General features: G+C 38.6%; 1 protein-coding gene across 3 annotated transcripts; it reads right to left on the bottom strand.

Moving 5' to 3' along the window:
• Nucleotides 1-1515: 1515 nt before the first annotated feature.
• lpar3 (lysophosphatidic acid receptor 3) lies at nt 1516-21370 on the bottom strand. Of its 3 annotated transcripts, none has more exons than XM_021599966.3 (3): nt 20919-21370; nt 19306-20063; nt 1516-4822 (listed from the first exon to the last, which is right to left on the bottom strand). In XM_021599966.3, the coding sequence occupies exons 2-3, from the start codon at nt 20045-20047 to the stop codon at nt 4482-4484; spliced, it is 1083 nt and encodes a 360-aa protein (XP_021455641.1). In that variant the 5' UTR covers nt 20048-20063; nt 20919-21370; the 3' UTR covers nt 1516-4481. The 3 variants fall into 3 exon arrangements, with proteins under 3 accessions (XP_021455641.1, XP_090088381.1, XP_021455639.1); XM_090232255.1 differs by having other exon boundaries at nt 19306-20060; nt 20933-21158; XM_021599964.3 differs by having other exon boundaries at nt 19306-20060; nt 20919-21147.
• Nucleotides 21371-25209: the final 3839 nt, after the last annotated feature.

Genomic DNA, 25209 nt, shown 5'->3' with positions numbered 1-25209 from the left:
ACGCAGATTTCTATGGTCCCGTGGGGCTCAGTTGGTAGAGCACGGCGGGTTCAATTCCCACAGGGTACCAGTATAGAAAAAGTATGAAAATGTATGCACTACCTATTGTAAGTCGCTTTGGATAAGAGCTTCTGTTAACATGTACACTGGGGTTGCCCAAAAAGTTAAATATTGCAGCTTTAATTTGCATTACAAGAGCACGGTAATAACAGTAAAGCAGTAGAAATGAGACCACTGGACTAAGTTTACAGTCCATGTCTGAGAGAATATAAACGCAGAACAGTGAGCAACAGTAACATTAGGTTTAGGGTGGGCTAGCTTTCCGATTAATTCAGGGTACATGTTTTTGAGTAAGTCAAAGTTGTACACTCTTTTGAAAGAGGCAGTCTGAGATTTGAAGCCCAAATATATCATTTACCTTATTTTTTTATTTACCTTGACTAAAATTAAGACTTAATTTGCTTAATGATAATGTACCTTACACAACATGAAATGTCACCAACAGATTTAATTTGACAACAGACTGTGAAATAGCTGTTTGATGATGTAATCTTGCCATCAGTAGGCTTACGTTGAGTTTCAACCAATAAAGGGTGATAGGTTCCCAGCAGTTCTCAGTCAGTCAAGCAAATCAGAGTTAAGGAACTAAAATTTGTCTGAAATAGTAAACTGTTGAGAGCAGTTTATTTTATAAAGGTCAAATGTACCTCCTTTCTAACTGTCCAACGATTTTCTGTAGCACTTTAACAAATGACTCAATTGAACCCATAGCAACCAAGGGTCATCCATTAGTCCAGCAAAACAGAGTAAATCACTCTGAAGCACCTCTACTTGAGCACAAGCAATCTAGGGCAGTGTTTCTCCACCCATGCTACTCTATCTGGTGTTCAGTAGGTAGACATTTTTTGAAATAGAGTGAAACAGGAAGGTGCTACCTGATAGTGTCAAATAAGAGCACAAATGTTTGTGTTCTTATTGGACACGTTCAGTTAGATAGCACTTCCCCCATTTCAATCCATTTCAAAATGTTTTCTCCTTAATGAACACAACCAAGGTCCGCTGTGAGTAAGCTGACATCACTATTTTTATTCAAATTTTATGCTGGTCACTGATACATCAAAGTTTGAGAAACACTGACTAAAAGGGACTTTTTGACCTAGCCATGTGGGTTTGGAGAAAAACCTAGATAATGTTTATGAGGCACCAAACAGAAGAAAAAAATCTAGGCACAGTGAAACGGGGAGGAACTGTCTGTACTTGTCCTATAAGAAATGCTCATTGTTTTGCTACGGTGTGTCCTAAAGAACACTACCCTGTTGAGGCCACAGCACGCATATCTTTCCTGTTTATAGCACCGCTCAACAACCCCCCCCCCCCCCCACCCCGACTCTGAAACCAAGAGGTCTCCTGTTTTTTTTTTGCGTTTATATCATTGGACTACAGAGTTATCACAATGCTTTCATCATCCTGTTTACATGTACGACATTCCAACACGTCCGACTGAATCAAACAAAGTCAGAGGAAAAATGTGTTTTAATGAAGCTTTTCCTTTTACACAAAGAGTGGTTTAACCACATAAATAGTGTACAGCAGGTAAAGAGTTTCAATGACCCAGTAAATTATTAATCATTGGTCTCCTGTGGGAGGAAGGGGTGCTCCAGTCATATCCTTGTCAGTTCCCTGCAGGCATATCTACTGCAGGAATCCAGTGTGTCGCAATGTTTACAAGCCTGGGCCTTGCTCTCAGGTGAGCGAGCAGCTGTTTTGTCAACATGAGGCGGCGATCGCCATTACGAGTTGCATGAAAGGATGTGCAAAAATTCCACTGCGAAAGTAAAAAACATTTGATGTTGACAGTGCTGCAGGCTTTTCTTTTTCTTCTCAGCTTGGACATTGACTGTGTGTTGATATACAGTGCCTTCATACGTATTGACACCCCTTGACTTTTTACACCTTTTATTGTGTTACAGCCTGAATTCGAAATGTATTAAATTTAGATTTTTTTTATACTGGGCTACACACAATACCCCATAATGTCATAGTGGAATTATGTTTTTCGAAATTTTGACGAATGTATTAAAAATGAAAAGCTGAAATGTTTTGATTCAATAAGTATTCAACCCCTTTGTTATGGCAAGCCTAAATAAGTTAAGGAGTAAACATTTACTTAACAAGTCACATAATAAGTTAAATGACGACCTCATCTCTGTACCCCACACATACAATAATCTGTAAGGTCCCTCAGTCGAGCAGTGAATATCAAAAACAGATTCAACCACAAAGACCAGGGAGGTTTTCCAATGCCTCACGAAGAGCACCTATGAAAAAACAATGAAAAAAGCAGACATTGAATATCCCTTTCAGCATGATGAAGTAATTAATTATACTTTGGATGGTGTATCAATACACCCTAAAAAGATACAGACGTCCTTCACGCAGTTGTCAGAGAGGAAGATAACCGCTCAGGGATTTCACAATGAGGCCAATTGTGAATTTGAAACATTTACAGAGTCTAATGGCTGTGATAGGAGAAAACTGAGGATGGATCAACAACATTGTAGTTACTCCACAACTAATTGACAGAGTGAAAAGAAGGAATCCTGTACAGAATAAAAAATAGTCCAAAACATGCATCCTGGCACTAAACCCATCACACTCATCTCTGGACCTCGATGCCAGTTGCACTGAATATTTCATTATTGCCCTCTAATCAGGGATTGATTTAGACCTGGGACACCAGGTAGGTGCAATTAATTATCAGGTAGAACAGAAAAACAGCAGACCCTGTAGGGTGAGAGTTGAATACCCCTGCACTAAAGCAATACTGCAAAACATGGTGAAGCAATACATTTTCTTTCCGAATACAAAGTGTTATGTTTTCGGGCTAATCCAATAGAACACATTACTGAGCACCACTCCCCATATGTTCAAGCATAGTGGTGGCTGCATCATGTTATGGGTATGCTTGTAATCGGACTAGGGAGTGGAGCTAAGCACAGGCAAAATCCTAGTGGAAAACCTAGTTTTGTTGCACAATCCAGGTGTGAGATTTACCCAGAAAAACTCACAGCTGTAATCGCAGCCAACAGTGTTTCTAACATGTATTGGCTTAAGGGGTTGAATACTTATCTAATGAAGATATATTAGTGTTTTATTTTTCATTAGCTTTTTTAGAAATGTTATAATTTTTCTTCCACTTTGACATTAGAGTATTTTGTGTATATTGACAAACAAAAATGACAATTAAATCCATTTTAATCCCAGTTTGTAACAAAACAAACAAAACAAAACAAAAGGTGTAAAATTCAAGGGGTGTGAATACATTCTGAAAGCACTGAACTCGTGTTTAATTTTACATTAATATATATATTTTTTTGTGTAGATCATTGAAAAATAAAGACTATGAAATTAACTCCACTTTGTAACAACAAAATTTGAAAAAAGTCAATGCACTGTACATGTAGTAGTGTTAAAGGGAGTGACAGCTGTACTGATGATATATCTGGCAAAAGAAATGACTTCCTTTTGGGGTACTGCATGGACCACTAACTGTCAAAGGATTTAATGGTCTTCCTTTATAATGACAGTTGTGCCAATAGCCATGTACTGTGTATCTAGGGCAGTTAGACATTAGAAAAGTTTGACATGTTTCCAAAAATCGTCCCTCATTAACCCATTGGCCCGAATCCTTCGATGTTAGCAGATTGTAAGGCACACAAAATGGTGGACTCTCCACCACTACACTGACACTTCAGATCTGCAAACATTTTAAGGTAAGGGACAAGAGCAAGGGGAAGGGAGCAAATTGGGACTAGTGCTATCGATTCTAGTTTCACACATTTTCCTTCCATTAGAAAGGAATTTGTCAATTAATTAACACAACATTCAGGGATGTTAGCAGCCAAATACAGTAGATTATGATTCCCTGTGTGTATCAAAAATATGAACAATGAGAATTGAAAACCATCTTTAACCCCTAATAAGCCTAGTACTATAGTACAATGATGTATTAAGAACAATGCTATTTCGTCAAGTACAGTACTTTGTTTTCAAAAGGAAATAAGGGCAAGATTAATACCCTGATGAAAAAAATCCATGAGACTTAAAGGTTATACGGTGGAAAAAGCATCAGTTACTCTTTTCAAGATCTTAAAAAAACTATTGAGGTAAAAACAGGAAATGTACAATTATACCACTGTCTACTTCATATCACAACATCTTTCTTCAGCCATTTGGATATACTGTAGTCGCCCCCTTAGTTTGCAGGCTAATATCCCATATTGGGCAGAGTAGGGATGGCCCTTCACTCCTCTAAGAATCCTCCACTAAGGTCCAGACCCAGTTTGAGCTGCCCTTTAAACCAGTCAGCTACACTGAAGACAACATTGGACCATAGAAGACCCATCTGTGTCTTTATATGTCTCTCTACATCCACTTGTAGAGACACTCCCACAACGGCCTTGCTTGCCTCAGGTCTTGGTTCAGGCCTTGAGCATCTCCTGGGCGTCAGAGCCCTTGGTGGTCTCCTTCTCCTCAGAGGTCTGCGGCGTGGTGCCCGTCTCCTGGGCTGAGCTGAGGGGCCGGGCGTTGGCCCTGGACGAGCGCTGGCGCCGGGTGCCATTGCCCACGCAGCGAAGCAGGTTCTTGAAGGTGGTCCACATCTCGTCATCCTTGTAGGAGTAGATGACAGGGTTCATGACCGAGTTGAGTACTGCCAGCAGGAGGAGCCAGCGCTTAAAGAGCATCACCTCACACTGCTGGCAATGAAGGCCGTCTAGCAGCAGCACCACCAGGCCCGGCGTCCAGCAGATCACAAACGCCCCTGTCATGAAAGACAATATTAAAGATGATAAAATATATTATATTATTTCAAAATATTTGAGATATATCCAAAAGCATTAGAGATTCGATCAATAGATTAGAGATTATTAGAAATATAATATATACTATTTGCCAGAGTCACACTGGACTTATTACACAACTCTCCTTCCCTGGCAATAGATAACAGTAAAACTCCAGCCAACATGTTTATTAAGGTCAAAAGTTGTTGATATCTTTATCATCATTAGAGATGAGATTATTAGGAATATTAGAGACATCTCCAATGTTATTACAGATTAGGGGCTATATTTTATCAAACCTAATGTAATGGTAAATCTAAGCGCTGGCGGTAGCGCTACAGGTCCCTGGGTGGGTCAGAAATATTAGTGCTATTTTCACAGCAGTTATTATGAGCGCAAAAGCTGGTGGTGGCACGAAAGGGATGGGTTTTGATGCATAAACAAGTTGTAGGTGTGACCAGGGCTTGGACAGTCACTGGCCAATCAAGGCATTCCATGGCTTAATATTGCATGTGTTAGTCTTTTTGTTGTCATCAACTCCAATTTGTCTGGGGGTATGGAATATTCTCATCCTAGTCCGTTGTGGATTGATAATACAGTTTAGGAAATAAGGGTAAGATTCAAGTATTATGTATTAAATAGCATAGGCTACAGTGATAGCAACAGTAGAAAAAAAACATCCAGTGTTTGCTCAATATGTTTTGAGTGTTGACAGTCAGCATTGTTGTAATTGGATTCAAATAGTATTGGCCTTTAAGCACTGCGCTAAATTGTATTGTATGTTCTCAAGAAGCAAGATATAGCCTAGAGACCTACCGTTGATATGGTGTTATAGGACTGAAAATGTGAATAGCCTGTGTTTGGAGGAGCGCACTTTTGGTAACCAGACAACAGGCACTGGGGATAGATCCAAACAGAATGGAGTATGCCCTGCAGGTAGGCCTATTTGAATTATGAATAATGCAAAAGCATGAAAGCCTCATGAGTAGACCCTTTAGAAACATTTTATGGATAGGCTACTTGGCTAATGCATGGCCAGGATAAGAAAGACACCAAAAGCATTGCGGTTGAACAAGCTTTTGCTTGAGTAGGGTAAGGGTAACCTACTAAGGGCTTGTTTTTTTATCAAACGAAATGGAAAACTAGCAATTGTTACAGGAAAATAACTTATATTTTTCTAAATTCAAGTGTCACCAGATTATCTCATCTCTCGTTCCATGATGGGCATATGGCCTACATGGAGAGTTTTTTATGCATATCCAAAATAAGAACAGTAGCTGGCTAAAATTATGTAATAGCCTACATAGCTGTCCACTCACTGTTTTGCTGCTGCGAAAATTATATTTTAATAAAGCTTTGGCAATTAACTCCAGATGAAAATAGAGCCCTAGATGTATTATAGATATCTCTTTTGGAGATCTGTTTACTTTATTTCAACAAGTCAGGTGACTGAAAACTCATTCTCATTCAGTGTCATTCAGTGGACTTGAGCAACAGCTTATCGTACTGAAGACGGCTGTTGAACTTGGGTGCATAGATTGAAAGAGATAATTAATGCTTGATTCAAGTTAGAAAAGAGGCAATGAGGGATAGGATGCTGTCCCAATAATATCTCCTTTCTCCTGAGGTGTGCACTCATTCACTACTTCTCACAAATCTAAAAGTATTAGAGAGGTGGAGGCTGAGGAAAGCAGGTACAAGTTAGAGGAAAACCGACGGACCAAAGAATAAATTATAATTTTCAATCTTTGTGTCTCAGACACTACACTCAATGTTTGTCTGAATTTTCATTCAACGTGAAATCCCAACCAGTATGTATCTAGGCTAGTCACCGACAGCAGAGCGTGTTGCGGCAAGATTAAGGGATTTTAGGGAGCTTTTCTAGGACATGTAGCAGCTTGTCCGTTCTGCCAATACTTCTCCAGAACCCTGCTTCAGCTCAGTAGAACAAAAACAACAATTGTGTTCTCCACAAGAGAGAAGAGAGGGAGGGAATATGAGCCACACCTTCTCTCTCAAAAATACAAGGTCACCAACTAAAATACAAGGAGCAGGCAGAAAGAAATGGTGGGGTTCCATGGGTGTTTCATATGAAATATTCAAAAAAACAAAAAAACATCTGGGTTGGGAAGCGGGCATGTTTCTAGCACATGTGAGCTTTCAGTTGAGCAGCATTCATTAACCTCTGAAATATATGGCAGGCTATACATCAAGGGAAGCAGAATGAGTTCTGCAGTTCTGTTTGCTTCAGTCTAAATCCATAAATGGTCCCACATATTACAGTGAAATGGCTATCATGAATGTTAGCCTTCTTCCTTTCCACAGAAACACAAGGATGATGAATCAAAGCATAGGGGTTAAGTTTATGCACGTGTGCCTAAATAGCAACCATCAAGCACAATCAGGTCCCAATCTCGGTGTGAATTTTTGAGATGATTTTACAGCTACCTGTATGGGGGGCTTCTTCTAACCTAATGCTCCTCAAAATCTTTAGTCAAATATCACATATTGTGAATGCCACCTGGCTAGCTGTTTATATCTGTCATGAGAGATGACTGTAACCATAACAGTGTAGAAAACACTTTAGCGTCCAATGCAGCCATTTTGATCTCAATATTAAATAATTTCTGGGTAACAATGAAGTACATCACTGTGATTGTTTTCAATTAAAATGGTCAAAAATAAATAACATTAAAACTCCAGCCAGGTGATGCCATATCTCCCTGCATTCTCCTTGCACCATTTCCTAAATGATAGATGTTAGTGATATTGGAGATATACAGTGCCTTCAACAAGTATTCACACCTCTTGACTTTTTGTTGTTGTTGTGTTACAGCCTGAATTTAAAATTGCTTACATTTAGATTTGTTGTCACTGGCATACACACAATATCCCATAATGTCAAAGGGAATTATGTTTTTTTTTTTTTACAAATTAATAAAAAAAATGTGTAGTCAATAAGTATTCAACTCCTTTGTTATGGCATGCCTAAATACATTCAGGAGTAAAAATGTGCTTAACAAGTCACATAATACGTTACATGGACTATGTGCAATAATAGTGTTTAACATGATTTTTTAATGACTACCTCGTCTCTGTACCCCACACATACAACTCTGTAAGGTTCCTCAGTTGAGCAGTGAATTTCAAACACAGATTCAACCACAAAGACCATGGAAGTTTTGCAATGCCTCGCAAAGAAGAGCACATATGGTGCATATAGAAAGTATTGACTCAGGGGTGTGAATACTAATGTAAATTAGACATTTCTGTATTTCATATTCATTTGCAAAAACAAAAATACAAAAACATGCTTTCACTTTGTCATCGGTGAGAATAAAAAAACAAAAACATTTTGAATTCAAGCTGTAACACAACAAATAAGGAATAAGTTAAGGGGTATGAATACTTTATGAAGGCACTGTATCTCTTCGAGATGAATTTACTTTATTTCAAAAGGTCAGTTTTTACACACTTCATATGTATTTACTGTAAGGTAGTCAAGGCTCATCCTATATAACTACTGCTATACACACCTTTCCTATTCATATACCGTTCATATTTTATATTTTATATTTGCCAAAGTAGCCACCCTTTGCCTTGACAGCTTTGCACACTCTTTGCATTCTCTCAACCAGCTTCATGAGGTAGTCACATGGAATGCATTTCAATTAACAAGTGTGCCTTGTTAAAAGTTAATTTGTGGAATTTCTTTCCTTCTTAATGTGTTTGAGCCAATCAGTTGTGTTGTGACAAGGTAGGGATGGTATACAGAAGACAGCCCAATTTGGTAACAGATCAAGTCCATATTTGTTAAGGTTTTCTTCCGATGAAGGAGAGGACCAAAATGCAGCGTGGTTATTTAGAAACATCTTTAATAAAGATAATAACGAAAGATACTAAGCGTAATGTGAAAAAAACAAAACAGCCCTATCTGGTGCAAAAAAACACAGAGACAGGAACAATCACCCACGAAACACCTAAAGAATATGGCTGCCTAAATATGGTTCCCAATCAGAGACAACGATAAACACCTGCCTCTGATTGAGATCCCCTCTAGGCAACCATATACTTTTCTAGACAACTATACTACACCACAATCCCATAACCTACAAAAAAACCCTAGACAAAACACACCACATAAATATCCATGTCACACCCTGGCCTGACCAAAAATAATAAAGAAAACACAAAATACTAAGACCAAGGCGTGACAATATTACAGCAAGAACAACTCAAATAAGCAAATGACAGTCCATCAGAGTTCATCATTATATACTGACATGAAGGTCAGCATATCCGGAAAATGTCAATAACTTCAAACGTTTTTTCAAGTGTAGTCGCAAAAACCATCAAGCGCTATGATGAAACTGGCTCTCATGAGGACCGCCACAGGAAAGAAAGACCCAGAGTTACCTCTGCTGCAGAGGATAAGTTCATTAGAGATACCAGCCTCAGAAATTGCAGCCCAAATAAATGCTTCAAATAGTACTTCAACTAACAGATACATCTCAACATCAACTTTTCAGAGGAGACTGTGTGAATCAGGCCTTCATGTTCAAATTGCTGCAAAGAAACCACTACTAAAGGACACCAATAAAAATAAGATAATTGCTTGGGCCAAGAAACACAAGCAATGGACATTAGATCGGCGGAAATCTGTCCAAAGTTGAGATTTTTGGATCCAAACGCTGTGTCATTGTAAAATGCACAGTAGGTGAATAGATGATCTCTGCATGTGTGGTTCACACCGTGAAGCATGGAGGAGGTTGTGTGGGGGTGCTTTGCTGGTGACACTGTCAGTGATTTATTTAGAATTCATGGCACACTTAACCAGAACGGCTACCACAGCATTCTGCAGCGATATGCCATCCCATCTGGTTTGTGCTTAGTGGGACTATAATTTGTTTTTCAACAGGACAATGACCCAAAACACACCTCCAGGCTGTGTAAGGGCTAGAAGTAGAGTGATGGAGTGCTGCATCAGATGACCTGGCCACTACAATCACCTGACCTCAACCCAATTGAGATGGTTTGGGATGAGTTGGACCGCAGAGTGAAAGAAAAGCAGCCAACAAGTGCTCAGCATATGTGGGAACTCTTTCAAGACTGTTGGAAAAGCATTCCTCATGAAGCTGGTTGAGAGAATGCCAAGAGTGTGCAAATCTGTCATCATGGTAAATGGTGGCTCAAATATAAGAATCTCAAATATTAAATATATTTTTATCTGTTAAACACTTTTTTGGAGACAACATGATTCCACGTGTGTTATTTCATAGTTATTATTATACAATGTAGAACATAGTAAAAAAAAAATCAGAAAAACCCTGGGATTAGTACATCTGTCCAAACATTTGACTGGTACTGTGTATAATACAGTTGAAGTAAGGAAGTTTACATACACTTAGGTTGTTGTCATTAAAACTCGTTTTTCAACCACGCCACAAATTTCTTGTTAACAAACTATAGTTTTGGCAAGTCAGTTAGGACATCTACTTTGAACATGACACAATTAATTTTTCCAACAATTGTTTACAGACAGATTATTTAACTTATAATTCACTGTATCACTATTCCAGTGGGTCAGAAGTTTACATATACTAAGTTGACTGTGCCTTTAAACAGCTTGGAAAATTCCAGAAAATTACGTCATGGCTTTAGAAGCTTCTGATAGGCTAATTGACAAAATTTGAGTCAATTGGAGGTGTACTTCTGGCATACCTTCTGGCATGTATTTCAAGGCATACCTTCAAACTCAGTGCCTCTTTGCTTGACATCATGGCCGAAGGCTTGCAAGCCGAAGAACACCATCCCTACCCTACCGTGAAGCACGGGGGTGGCAGCATCATGTTGTGGGGCTGCTTTGCTGCAGGAGGGACTGGTGCACTTCACAAAATAGATGGCATCATGAGGTAGGAAAATTATGTGGATATATTGAAACAACATCTCAAGACATCAGTCAGTTAAAGTTTGGTCGCAAAAAGGTCTTCCAAATGGACAATGACCACAAGTATACTTCCAAAGGTGTTGCAAACTGGCTGAAGGACAACAAAGTCAAGTTATTGTAGTGGCCATCATAAAGCCCTGACCTCAATCCTATATAAAAGGTCAGGAGGAATGGGCAAACATTATCCCAACTTATTGTGGAAAGGTTGTGGAAGGCTACCCTAAAAATTTGACCCAAGTTAAACAATTTAAAGGCAATGCTACCAAATACTAACTGATTGTATGTAAACCTCTGACCCACTGGGAATGTGATGAAAGAAATAAAAGCTGAAATAAATCATTCTCTCTACTATTATTCTGACATTTCACATTCTTAAAATAAAGTGGTGATCCTAACTGACCTAAAACAGGGAATTTTTACTAGGATTAAATATCAGGAACTGTGAAAAACTGAGTTTAAATGTATTTGACTAAGGTGTATGTAAACTTCCGGACTCAACTGTATATCTATAGTGCATTTGAAATTATTCAGACCACTTGAATTTTTCCACATTTTGCTATGTTAGTCTTTTTCTAAAATTGATTAAATTGTTTATGGGAATTAACCGAAAGGTATGGCAATTAACCGAAAGGTTGCTGCATCGAATCCCCGAGCTGACAAGGTAAGAATCTTTCGTTCTGCCCATGAACAAGGCAGTTAACCCATTGTTGTTTTTGACTTAAAATTGTCTTGAAGACAAATGGCAAAACCTAAATTGTTCTCTAGCAATGATCAAGATCCAATTAGACAGAACTTGCAGAATTTTGAAAAGAATAATGGGCAAATGTTGCACAATCCAGGTGTGGAAAGCTCTTACAGAGTTAACCAGAAAGACTCACAGCTGTAATTACTGCCAAAGGTGATTCTAACATGCATTGACTCAGGGGGTTGAATAGTTATCTAATCAAGATATATTAGCACATTTTTCCCCCCAAATGTTTTACCACTTTGACATTACAGAGTATTTTGTGTAGATCGTTGACAAAAATTACAATTTAATCCCACTTTGTAACAACAAAATGTGGAAAACGTAAAGGGTTGTGAATACTTTCTGAAGGTACTGTATGTATGAATTGATATCTAGATGGTTATCAATATAAGTTATTTATTGTATAGGCTGCTATCCTACTTGAAATAAAATCATGTGGGTGATTTTTTGTTGTTGTTGTCAAGTTAGCTACTGCCGGCGACACAACTGTGGTACATCTGCCTAGTAGGAAGCACCTGGCGTAATGGTCTAAGGCACTGCATCTCAGTGCTAGCGGTGTCACTACAGATCCTGGTTCAATCCCAGGCTGTATCACAACCGGCCGTGATCGGGAGTCCCATAGGGCAGCGCACAATTGGCCCAGCGTTGTCCTGGTTAGGGGAGGGTTTGGCCGGGGCAGGCCATCATTGTAAAATAAGAATTTGTTCTTAACCTCTCTAGGATAGGGGACACTAGCATCCCACTTGGCCAAAACCAGGGAAAATACAGATTCATTCAAATAAAATTATATAAAAATCTAACTTTCATTAAATCACACATGTAAGATACTAAATTAAAGCTACACTCGTTGTAAATCCAGCCAACATGTCATATTTTAAAAAGGCTTTTCGGCGAAAGCATAAGAAGCTATTATCTGATGATAGCACAACAGTAAACAAAGAGAGTAGCATATTTCAACCCTGCAGGCGCTACACAAAACGCAGAAATTAAATATAAATCATGCCTTACCTTTGATGAGCTTCTTTTGTTGGCACTCCAATATGTCTCATAAACATCACAATTGGTCCTTTTGTTCAATTAATTCCGTCCTTTATATCGAAAATGTCAATTTATTTGGTGCGTTTGATCCAGAAAAAACAGCTTCCAATTTGCGCAACGTCACTACAAAATATCTCAAAAGTTACCTGTAAACTTTGCCAAAACATTTCAAACTACTTTTGTAATACAACTTTAGGTATTTTTAAACGTTAATAATCGATCAAATTGAAGACAGGTCTATCTGGGTTCAATACAGGAAGACAACAAACCAACGCTACTTTTCAAGTCTTGGGCAACTCTCAACAGTGTTACCCAGTTCCAAGATGGCCATACTTCTTCATTTCACAAAGGAATAACCTCAACCATTTTCCAAAGACTGGTGACATCCAGTGGAAGGGGTAGGAACTGCAAACAAGTGCCTTATAAATATAGTTCCCCAATGAACGCACATTGAATAGACAGTGACCTGCACATTTTTTAAAATCTGAATGGTTAGTCCTTGTTTTGCCTGCAACATAAGTTCTGTTATACTCACATACATGATTCAAACAGTTTTAGAAACTTCATAGTGTTTTCTATCCACATCTACTAATAATATGCATATCTAATATTCTTGGCATGAGTAGCAGGAAGTTGAAATTGGGCACGCTATTTATCCAAAAGTGAAAATGCTGCCCCCTATACCTTAAGAAGTTAACTGACTTGCCTAGTTAAATAACAATAAATAAAGGTCGGCAGGCACGTCAATACAACACTGGTGTGCTAGTCGCCGGCTTATCGACTCGTCGTCCAAGTCCAATCAGCCATGCAAAACGGCCTTGAGTGGCAACAAATAGTATGTCCAGTTTGCGGTTTTGCACCCACTCTTTCGACACACCCACCCGCCCCTGGGGCCTCATTTATAAACGTTGAGTACAAAATATACTCCAAAACATGCATGCATCAGATTTCAGGCAAAAGTTGGCATTTATAACCAAACTCTATGTGAGAATTTGTTTAGCTACCTGCAAACTTTAGTTCCCGCAAAAGTTCAGACCATGCATAAACAGTTTCTAGTGGTTGAAGTATTGCAATACAAGCAGGCAAGTAGCCTAGTTTTTTGTGCAAATTAAGAATATGATGACACACTTATTCATAACAAAAGGTAAATATAATAATAAGATGCAATCATTTTGCGTTAGTGAGAAGAGAAAATATTGTTTTTTGTATCTTTGCGTCTTTGAAATAGTTAGAAATAGGCATATATTTCCTATTTAATTTCCATGACAGAATACATTCATCACCCTTACTGACTGTGATGGCTTCATATTTTCAAAGTAGCCTTAGGCCTACAATGTCCCATCTCTCATTTCATTGGACCCACTTTACAGTTGTAAATATTTTAACAATTTCAAGTATTTTTCTCTATGCGAACAGACGGTTCACCTTTTCCATTTAGTTTTTTTTAGACTACTGTACTTCTGAATAGCCTACTGTCATTTCAAATGTCTCAAGTAAACAATATTTAATTTATAAACATAATAGGCCTACATAATACATATTTTTTTATAACCATTGCAGAATACATTCCTCACCACCCTTTCTGACATTGATGGGTTCATATTCCTGAAGAAACTTTAGCCTACAACAAATTGCCTTGTGCATCTCTCATTGAATTGTGCCTACTGCCTAAAATACTTGAAATAATAGCCTCTCTATCCAAATGGGAGCGTGGTTTATAATATACAGTATAGATTTTACAGATGAACAGACAGTTGATCTTTTGCTTTGAAGTGTGTAGGCTACCACTGCAAGTAGGCCTACTGTTTTTTTTTATTATTATTTTTTATACAGTAGACATACTAACAATACAATGTTTCAGAATTTGCAGGCAGTGCAGCATATTTAGGTTCGGTGCAAAAGTAAATGCAAATCATTATTTAATTCAAACCATCTGTTTTCAGGTCCACAACAATTTGCAATATTTTTTTTCTTTCAGAAACTGTCAGATATAGCATATGTCCCTGTAAAAGTTTTAAACATTCTGCCAACACCTCCAGACATTTTTATGAAGTTCACAATTGCTAGTTCCTTTAGAAACTGCCTTGGCCTAATTCCAATACTTCCAAAGTATACAGCAAATAAGGGCATTATTGTCACCATAAAAGGTGAATGATTGGCATTTTTCAGGTGGAGTTTTCACCATGGATCTGATTGATTACAGGGAACATGCTTATTTATTATTTAAGTTTATAGACATCAATATTTTTGTACGTGCGCACACAATATTTAATGTGAAATGTATGCAGCGGTTATAAATGAGGCCCCAGAAAAAGTCTGGACAGGTTTATCCAGTCACTAGTTCAGTGTTAGTCAACACAAAAGAACAGATTTCTATTCACCTGAAACATGAGCTAACAAGAGCTGTTTTCTTCCTACAGCCCCAGTAATATACTTGAGTACTTGTTTCTTAAACTCCCATTCCTTTCCTCACTTTCTCTCATACTTCTCCCATGTTCTTATCTTTGTCACATAGGATAATGCTTTCACATGAACATTTTAGGCATATTTAGAAGCTTGTTACGTTTTTTCTACCAGTTTGCTGCCTACTGTATTCCCAACTGTGATACTGACAATAGAGTTTTTATTTTTCAATCTTGAGTTGACTTTCTGCATCACAATGTTATCGAACAACAACTCACAGATGGAATGTGGAGAATTGCATCAATTCTTCCAAATTGCTCTAGGATAGAGACAATTGTATCATGACAAAAGTGATTGGGTAACACACAACGTCAAATGACCCATGCCTATAATGTGGGTAAATTCCAGCAGGCTCAAAATAATACAATGAGACACACTCCCTAGCGTCTTGAGTCTTTCACCTCAGAATAACGTAACGGTAGGCTTGACTTGAAACTTGAAGACATAAGAGCACAACAGCTAGTTTAATGGGGACAATTGCATCTGAAAGCAATTGCACGCTGCCTGAAAACCCCCTGAAAGTATAGGTTCTTTTTGGGGGTTCTTCTGAGAAAGCCGCAGACCGTGCAGTCTTGGGCGGTTTCGGCTGAGATGCCTGGCAGCCTAACCAGTGTGTGACTGTGTGTGTCCTTGTGCGAGAGATAATTACATAGAGCAGTCTTGAAGACACTCTGTACAGAGAGCGAGTCAGCTTCCTCCACGCCTATCTGGGGGGCGATTAATCTGGCAGGAGGACATCATATAAGAAAACACTCCTTCTAGCACAACATAGAGCTGTAAATATGCTATCTGGAACATACAAAAAGTTGATGTTTAGAAAATTCAGCAGCACCTACTGGCCGAGTTGATAACAATCAAACTCGTCTGACCTGTACTGAGGAGCCATGCTAAGGAGAGGGTGGGTGTGCTCAACTATTGTCTTAAGTGCAACATATCCTGTTCCGACACACCTACCAGCAGAGGCCCGCATTATCTTATCTGGGATGTGCATGCTCATGTGCAAATGTGTATGTTTAGGACCGCACATTTATGGTATGTTTGCTATTCACACACATGTTGAAAACAAGCCCTTGTAGACTGATCTGCAATTTTTTTTTACCTTCATTTATGCAGGAATTTGAGGTCATTCAGTTCAGAATATATTTTTTACAGGGGAGACCTGGGCCCTGATTCCCAAGAGCATCTTAAGGCTAAGTTCATTGTTGGAACCTTCGTAGTAGCTTTGTTAACAGCTAAGTGCATCGTTAGATGCTTTTTGCCCTCCCGCATCACTTTATAGAGAAGATCTCCGCTATATATGTATATCGTTGTATATCATTGTATTTTACATTTGTGTGACTGGTCTTGTCTATCAGTGTATTGGTGTTTTGTTACTTGTCGTGTTTTATGTTTTTGTGTGGACCCCTGGAAGAATATATGCTGCTTCGGCAAAAGCTATTGGGGATCCGAATAAACTAAACGAAACTTAGAATCAAGATGTTTGTCCATCTGTCTGTGACCACCGATAACTACAAAAACAAAGTTGTGAATGTCTTTGCAATTGTTACAAACAAGCAAAGGATAAAAATATGCCTGAAATTAAAACTGAGATGACTGCATTAAAAGATAAATACAGTATAGGCTACATATACCTATATATTTAAATCATACTGAAATACATTATGTACATTGATTGCTTGACAATCAATTGAGTTACAGTGCCTTGCGAAAGTATTCGGCCCCCTTGAACTTTGCGACCTTTTGCCACATTTCAGGCTTCAAACATAAATATATAAAACTGTATTTTTTTGTGAACAATCAACAACAAGTGGGACACAATCATGAAGTGGAACAACATTTATTGGATATTTCAAACTTTTTTAACAAATCAAAAACTGAAAAATTGGGCGTGCAAAATTATTCAGCCCCCTTAAGTTAATACTTTGTAGCGCCACCTTTTGCTGCGATTACAGCTGTAAGTCGCTAGGGGTATGTCTCTATCAGTTTTGCACATCGAGAGACTGACATTTTTTCCCATTCCTCCTTGCAAAACAGCTCGAGCTCCGTGAGGTTGGATGGAGAGCATTTGTGAACAGCAGTTTTCAGTTCTTTCCACAGATTCTCGATTGGATTCAGGTCTGGACTTTGACTTGGCCATTCTAACACCTGGATATGTTTATTTTTGAACCATTCCATTGTAGATTTTGCTTTATGTTTTGGATCATTGTCTTGTTGGAAGACAAATCTCCGTCCCAGTCTCAGGTCTTTTGCAGACTCCATCAGGTTTTCTTCCAGAATGGTCCTGTATTTGGCTCCATCCATCTTCCCATCAATTTTAACCATCTTCCCTGTCCCTGCTGAAGAAAAGCAGGCCCAAACCATGATGCTGCCACCACCATGTTTGACAGTGGGGATGGTGTGTTCAGGGTGATGAGCTGTGTTGCTTTTACGCCAAACATAACGTTTTGCATTGTTGCCAAAAAGTTCAATTTTGGTTTCATCTGACCAGAGCACCTTCTTCCACATGTGTGGTGTGTCTCCCAGGTGGCTTGTGGCAAACTTTAAACAACACTTTTTATGGATATCTTTAAGAAATGGCTTTCTTCTTGCCACTCTTCCATAAAGGCCAGATTTGTGCAATATACGACTGATTGTCTCCCACCTCAGTTGTAGATCTCTGCAGTTCATCCAGAGTGATCATGGGCCTCTTGGCTGCATCTCTGATCAGTCTTCTCCTTGTATGAGCTGAAAGTTTAGAGGGACGGCCAGGTCTTGGTAGATTTGCAGTGGTCTGATACTCCTTCCATTTCAATATTATCGCTTGCACAGTGCTCCTTGGGATGTTTAAAGCTTGGGAAATCTTTTTGCATCCAAATCCAGCTTTAAACTTCTTCACAACAGTATCTCGGACCTGCCTGGTGTGTTCCTTGTTCTTCATGATGCACTCTGCGCTTTTGACGGACCTCTGAGACTATCACAGTGCAGGTGCATTTATACGGAGACTTGATTACACACAGGTGGATTGTATTTATCATCATTAGTCATTTAGGTCAACATTGGATCATTCAGAGATCCTCACTGAACTTCTGGAGAGAGTTTGCTGCACTGAAAGTAAAGGGGCTGAATAATTTTGCACGCCCAATTTTTCAGTTTTTGATTTGTTAAAAAAGTTTGAAATATCCAATAAATGTCGTTCCACTTCATGATTGTGTCCCACTTGTTGTTGATTCTTCACAAAAAAATACAGTTTTATATCTTTATGTTTGAAGCCTGAAATGTGGCAAAAGGTCGCAAAGTTCAAGGGGGCCGAATACTTTCGCAAGGCACTGTATATTTCGCTAATAGGCTACTGTAATATTTCATTATGTGGGTAAGCATTAGAATAAGCTGACTCAATATTTGCAGCCATATAGGTGGTAATATCACTCTAGGAGTTGATCCGTCATCAGTATTTTGAATAATTATAATGTTAAGGTAAGATTTGACTAGAGAAAGCTGATTAGAGAGCAGCTCTGCCTTTCTTTCGACCCTATCAGTATCGACACATGCTCTAATGATGTTAGTTGAAATGACTTTTCTTTGTTAGTGATTTAGACACGTGCACAGATGAGTGATCCTAAGTGGAGAACACTGTTATTAAGCGGAGACAGATCAGAGCAAATAATATGCTTCTGTGCTGAATAAAGTGCTAAGTAACTGCAGCCCAAGTTGAAGACGCACAACTGCACAGCAAACTTTGAGGTTCATGGTACAACCGTCCACTTTTTAAACCAACACCCAGGTCAAACAAAGATCACTTAAAAAATGATGTCAATATCAGCCAAATTATCTCACAATGTCGGATATATTGAAGTGTTTTTTTGAAGGCCTTGACCATAACATTTTGCTCAAACCTCAATTGAGTTAATTTAATCAGGATTTTCCCCACTATCTTGGAAATGTAGATTACAATCCACTTTTGTCAGCAACAATGCTTTCCCTACCTTTCTCCACACTCAACCAGCTAAATAACCTTTGAGACAAGCTTATGAGTGTGTCTAACTGCTTATGTGGAAAGTCCTTTAAGAACCAATGAAATTATCAAATGTTCTGCTACTTAAGAGTACAGAGTACTAGTGTTACTCAGACATTAGGAAGGACTACATTTCCCAACAGTGAAATTCTGATGGGTCCAATCAATGACTTTTTTTTAATGTAGTCCTTCATAAAGGACTCAGTACTACTCAGAAACACATTTGAAGTTCCCACATTGACACAATGTGAGAGGAATCCGATGGCCTCAAGCCTACCTAACACAGTCATGACTGTCTTGATGAGCTTGATGGGTGTCCTCTTGCGGTTGATGGAGCCGCTGGTGTGCGGGCTGAGCACCGCCGTTTTCCTCTTGACGTAGGTGTAAATCCGCAGGTAGATGGACACCATGACCAGGAACAAAACCAGGTTGGACACGGACCAGAAAATCAGGTAGCTCCGGCTGAAGATGGGTGCCAGCTGGGAGCAGTCCTGAAGGTTGCAGATGCAGTTCCACCCCAGGCTGGGCACGGTGCCCATGAAGATAGAGATGGCCCACACCAGCACGATGAGCAGGGTCACCCGCCGCTTGGTCAAGTTACTGTGGACCTTCCAGTTCATCACAGAGATGTAGCGCTCCAAGGCGATCACTAGCAAGTTCGCCAGAGAGGCTGAGAGACTGGTGTCCAGAAGCCCTTGACGAATGAAATAGCCCCTCACGGTTAGTTTCCTGGACACCGTCCCGGTGTTGAACATGAGGTATACGTAGGCTATTCCAGCGAGGAAGTCTGAAGCGGCCAGGTTGGCAAGGAGATAGTAGAACGGGTAGTGGAACCTCTTGTTGGTGATGATGGCGGCAATGACCATGGCATTGGACACCAGGATAAAGCAGCAGAAGAGGGAGCCTACAACTTGGACCAGAATGAGCTGTGTGGAGTTCCAGTCGTCTTTGGTCTGGTTGCTGTTGTTGTAGAAGAAGCTCATTGGCTCATCATGGTAGCATTTGTTCTGGCTGGCCATCTTGAGTGAAAGGCTGCTGACGAGAGTTGACAAGAGATATAAAGAGAGAAAAAAATAAGCATTATTTATTGGTTTCTCTTTAACATTCTAACAAATATCAACCTTTTGGAATCCATGGTAGGTCTACACAGTATAACTATATGGGCTAATTTAGTGCAAGGACGGTAATGAGAACTCCAGACCAAAAATTCTAATAAACCCATTATTTGTACCGTGCCAATTTTCCCAAGGCCAAATAACTCCTGAACTGAGAAAGATTAAATTACCCAACTTTAAAGGGCAATCAACATGTCAAACACCCATTTTACTGGAAACAGATGCATAAATCACTGGTTAATCACACATTTTCTCATTACAGAGGTATAGTGAGATAAGGATAAAGACATTCTGAGCTTCAACTATGAAGATATTTTCCAACAGTATAGGCAATGGACTCTGCCAAAACCAATTAGGTATGACTTTTACAGATATCATGGATACAATCTCTTCCATATAACAACTTACAGGAACAGACTGTATTCCCATGATTTTCTAATGACTATGTATCATGCAATTTGTGAAACAACCAATTTTAGTATGACAGAAAGCTTCAGAATAAAATACCAAAGTACAATCAAGAGAAATGTTTTGCCATGTAATTCAACGTTCCTATGGAATGTCTAGTTATTTATAAAAAATAATAAAAATAGTGTAGCCATAAATGCTTCGTCTTTCAACACTTAAAATGTAGACCTCTCTGGTTACAATATGGAATTTCCAAATGCAAAAAAAGTTGATTTATTTGCGGTTGAAAGACAGTAAGTCTTATAGATCATGCCGGAAATGATATGCAAATGTACGCTAAACATAGCATTTAAGAAAACTGACTTACCAGGTGAAGTTTACCTGTGCAAATATTTTCTATCGAATCCTTTGTGTAAACGGAATTTCTCATTCGTTCTACTACTCATTTCAAGAATGTCCTCCTTCATTCTACCGGGGCAACTTTACAGGAGAAGGTGACAGCCGTGAGTGAAGGGAATGAGGGAGAAAAGTTTGAGGCAAGAGTAGTCTGACGTAGAGGGTGTGTGACACAGCACAGCTTCTCATATCTCGACTCCACTGGCTGCAGTAAAAATAATTCCTTTGTATGTGCGTGGTTTCCCACATGGGGCCATGAGCTAAAACAATTATCCTACATGCCTACCATTCCACTTGTATGTTAGAAAATGATATTCAATGGTGAAGGTCTGGGTTAAAAAGTACATGTTAAAAAAGACTAAGAAAAAATCCATAGCTAGAATACCTGTTGGTGGTTGGTTTAGTTAGTGTATTCACACAACCTCAAAACCGTCCAGAGGATATCTACATTCCAGCAGGAAAAACACTGAATAGATTACACATCAGTAATAGAGTGTTACGTATAAACACCACCCCCACCTCAGGGCAAATGCCACTGCCAAATACTAACCAGCCACTCATGAGGCAATACACCACTAAAACAACATTCATAAGAATAAGGAAATAAGATAAAGGTAATTGAAGGTTGGTATTTCACTTCAAAATTGTGTATTATGTATATTTCACTACAGACCACCTAAGGAAAATGAATAATTTGATTCTTCTCTTTTTACTGACTCTTGACATATACTCCCTGGTGAGCTTTCCTGACGTGCCAAAGACGGTTGTGTTCCAGCTTGTTCCTACAACATCCTGTCAAAGCAGATTGTGTGATGACAAGGCTCATTGCCAACATTACATCGCATTTGTCATAATAGTCAGACTCATCTTATTCAGTCATAAAAATCCCCATATGAATCACACACTTTGTCAGACTTAGTCATCTGACCAATAACTCTGGCAACATAAGATCCCATTTTGAGTGAATGTATAGCAGATATAAAATAATTAATACCAAAACGGTAATGATTTACTTTGACTACATATCCTTAATGCATTATTTACACATTCACAAGAATTTCATGAACGTGTTATAACATGTCCCAACCGCATTATTAAAAGTTAATGAGATATATCCATAGTATATCTATAGCACATTCATGTCATGCATTAAAATAGCTCATATTTAGGTATCTTAATAAATGCATTATTTCAATGACAGCATGGTGTCAATCATTATGGCTGTTCTCAAAAGTGTGCTTCTGCCATACCAGTGTTAGTGAATATGCCAAAAGGCCAAACCATGTTTTGAAAATTATGCTGATACTGTATATAGCCGGCAAGTAACAGCCCCATTTCCCCCATTGGCCAGTATTGGCCTGTACCTTACCACCTTCTCACTAAGGTCAATGGTGCATGAAGATCCCCACAGGGTTGAATCCTTTGAACATTTTCCAGATAAAAAAATGTAGTTGAGGATCATGTTATAGCTCATTAATAACTTATTTGGGACTGGGGGGCAGTATTGAGTAGCTAGGATGAATAAGGTGCCCAGAGTAAACTGCCTGCTACTCAGGCCCAAAAGCTAGAATATGCATATAATTAGACTATTTGGATAGAAAACACTCTGAAGTTTCTAAAACTGTTTGAATGATATCTGTGAGTATAACAGAACTCATATGGCAAGCAAAAACCTGAGAAAAAATCCAACCAGGAAGTGGGAAATCTGAGGTTTGTAGGTTTTCAAGTCTTTGCCTATCCAATATACAGTGTCTATGAGGTCATATTGCACTTCCTAAGGCTTCCACTAAGGCTTCTAAGGCTTCCATTCAACAGTCTTTAGAACCTTGTTTCAGGCTTCTACTGTGAAGGGGGAGCGAATAAGAGCTGTTTGACTAAGTCAGGCGCGCGGCCGCGAGAGCGAGCTGCGTTCCTTTTAATTTCTAAAGACAAAGGAATTGTCCGGCTGAAACATTATTGAAGATTTATGATAAAAACATCCTAAAGATTGATTCTATACATCGTTTGACATGTTTGTACGAACTGTAATAGACCTTTTTGACTTTTCATCTGAACTAATTACTCGAACATTGTGCATTTGGATTACTGGGCTAAACGAGTGAACAAAAAGGAGGTATTTGGACATAAATGATGGACTTTATCGAACAAAACAAACATTTATTGTGGAACTGGGATTCCTGGGAGTGCATTCCGATGAAGATCATCAAAGGTAAGTAAATAATGCTATTTCTGAGTTTTGTGACACCTCTCCTTATTTGGAAAATGGCTGTATGTTTTTCTGTGACTTGGCGCTGACCAAACATAATCGCAAGGTGTGCTTTCGCAGTAAAGCCTTTTTGAAATCTGACACTGTGGCTGGATTAATGAGAAGTTTGTCTTTAAAATGGTGTATAATACTTGTATGTTTGAGGAATTTTAATGATGAGATTTCTGTTGTTTTGAATTTTGCGCCCTGCAATTTCACTGGCTGTTGGCGAGAGAGGTTTTAACAGCCCTCCTCTACATCATAAATAAGTTGGTCATACTGGTCTATAATGTACACATTAAATGTATATGCATAAATTCTATGCAGTCAAAGTAAAGTAATCTATTTCCCATTCAAAAAGCATTAATAGCTAAGCACTTCATGGCAATCAACTCTACAGTTTGCAACTATTATCTATAACACCAACATTAAAGGTTAATGTTTTAATTCTATGCAGTCAATGTAATGTGATTTCTATTTTCCCGTTCATAAAACACTTAAAGTATTTATAAACATGCCTCACTTATCAAAAACAACATGACACAGCATTTTAATGGATATATTAACATTTTATTTACATTTTCCAGATATAGCTAGCCGAAGAATCTTACTATTGACATTTTTCAGTTAGACTTTTCTTGACTAGATTTAACACAGATGAATATAGAAGTAACTAGAAATAATATAAATAACTATTTGAGTGAGTAAAACATACTAACACAGGGTGGTAAAGCTATAGCTATCTTTTCCCCCATATTGACTAATGAAGGCAATGTCAATACGTTTTCCAACTTGGTCAATAAACGTTACAAAATGTATTTAAAACATATAAAACATTTAGTTAACAATGGTAGCTCTCTCACTATTTTAAGACTTAGGTACACTACAGGTCAAAAGTTTTAGAACACCTACTCATTCAAGGATTTTTCTTTATTTTTACTATTTTCTACATTGTAGAATAAAAATGACGACATCAATACTATGAAATAACACATATGGAATCATGTAGTAACCAAAAAAGGTGTTAAAACTTGTTGAGGATAGGGGGCAGTATTTTCACTTTGGATGAATTGCGTGCCCATAGTGAACTGCATCAAACTCTGTCCTAGATTGCTAATATATGCATATTATTATTACTATTGGATAGAAAACACTCTGAAGTTTCTAAAACTGTTTGAATTATGTCTGTGAGTATAACAGAACTCATAGGGCAGGCAATCTTCCAAACAAGGAGTGAAATTCTGAAAGTTGGGGCAACTTTGACGTCATCGCCCCCTCCTTTCCCAACAAGATATGAATCTGGAAGCACGTCCTACGCCTTCCACTAGTTGTCCTCATTCAGTAGAAAGTGTAATGGAGCATTTGCTGTGAACTTTGACCTAATGGGAGGGAAAATAGTCAGTGTCGCAACAGAATGCCATTTTGCTGTGGCGCATTTCTCTGTGGGTGCTACGGCTGTTCTAATCGGCCCAGATGAAAACGTATGATCCGGTTGGAACGTTATTGGATATTTATAATAATAACATCCTGAAGATTGATTCTCTACTTAGTTTGACCAGTTTATTCGACCTGGAATATATCTTTTGGAAGTTTTCGTGCGAGTTATCTTGGACCAGCAGTCAGTTTTTGGGCACGTGAGCTGAAAGTGATAGCAAATGCAGCTACTTGGACACTAGTATTGGACATTATGGAACAAAACAACAATTTACTGTGGAACCAGGACTCCTTGCACTACATTCTGATGAAAGATCATCAAAGGTAAGGGAATATTTATGTTGTAATTTCGTATTTCTGTCGACTCCAACATGGCGGTTACGTCTGAGCGCCGTCTCAGATTATTGCAATTATTGTTAGGCTTTTTCCGTAATGTTTAAAAAAAATCTGACACAGCGGTTGCATTAAGAACCAGTGTATCTTTAATTATATGTAGAACATGTATCTTTAGTCAAAGTTTATGATGAGTATTTCTGTTATCTGGCGTAGCTTTCTATAATCCCCCGGATATTTTGGAGGAATT

Source organism: Oncorhynchus mykiss, chromosome 4, assembly GCF_057628025.1.
Source record: "Oncorhynchus mykiss isolate SJ-2025 chromosome 4, ASM5762802v1, whole genome shotgun sequence".
Lineage (NCBI taxonomy): Eukaryota > Metazoa > Chordata > Actinopteri > Salmoniformes > Salmonidae > Oncorhynchus > Oncorhynchus mykiss.
Note: the sequence above shows the minus strand (reverse complement) of the source record. Positions and strands in the feature narration are given on the sequence as shown.

Excerpts from the sequence above, each read along its gene's own strand:
- lpar3 (XM_090232255.1), bottom strand. The coding sequence starts at position 21,018 with ATGAAGGAGGACATTCTTGAAATGAGTAGTAGAACGAATGAGAAATTC. Across the intron at positions 20,061-20,932 it reads GATAGAAAATATTTGCACAG|CCTTTCACTCAAGATGGCCA; the intron begins GTAAACTTCACC and ends TCTCGTCAGCAG. Across the intron at positions 4,823-19,305 it reads GACAGTCATGACTGTGTTAG|GGGCGTTTGTGATCTGCTGG; the intron begins GTAGGCTTGAGG and ends CTTTCATGACAG.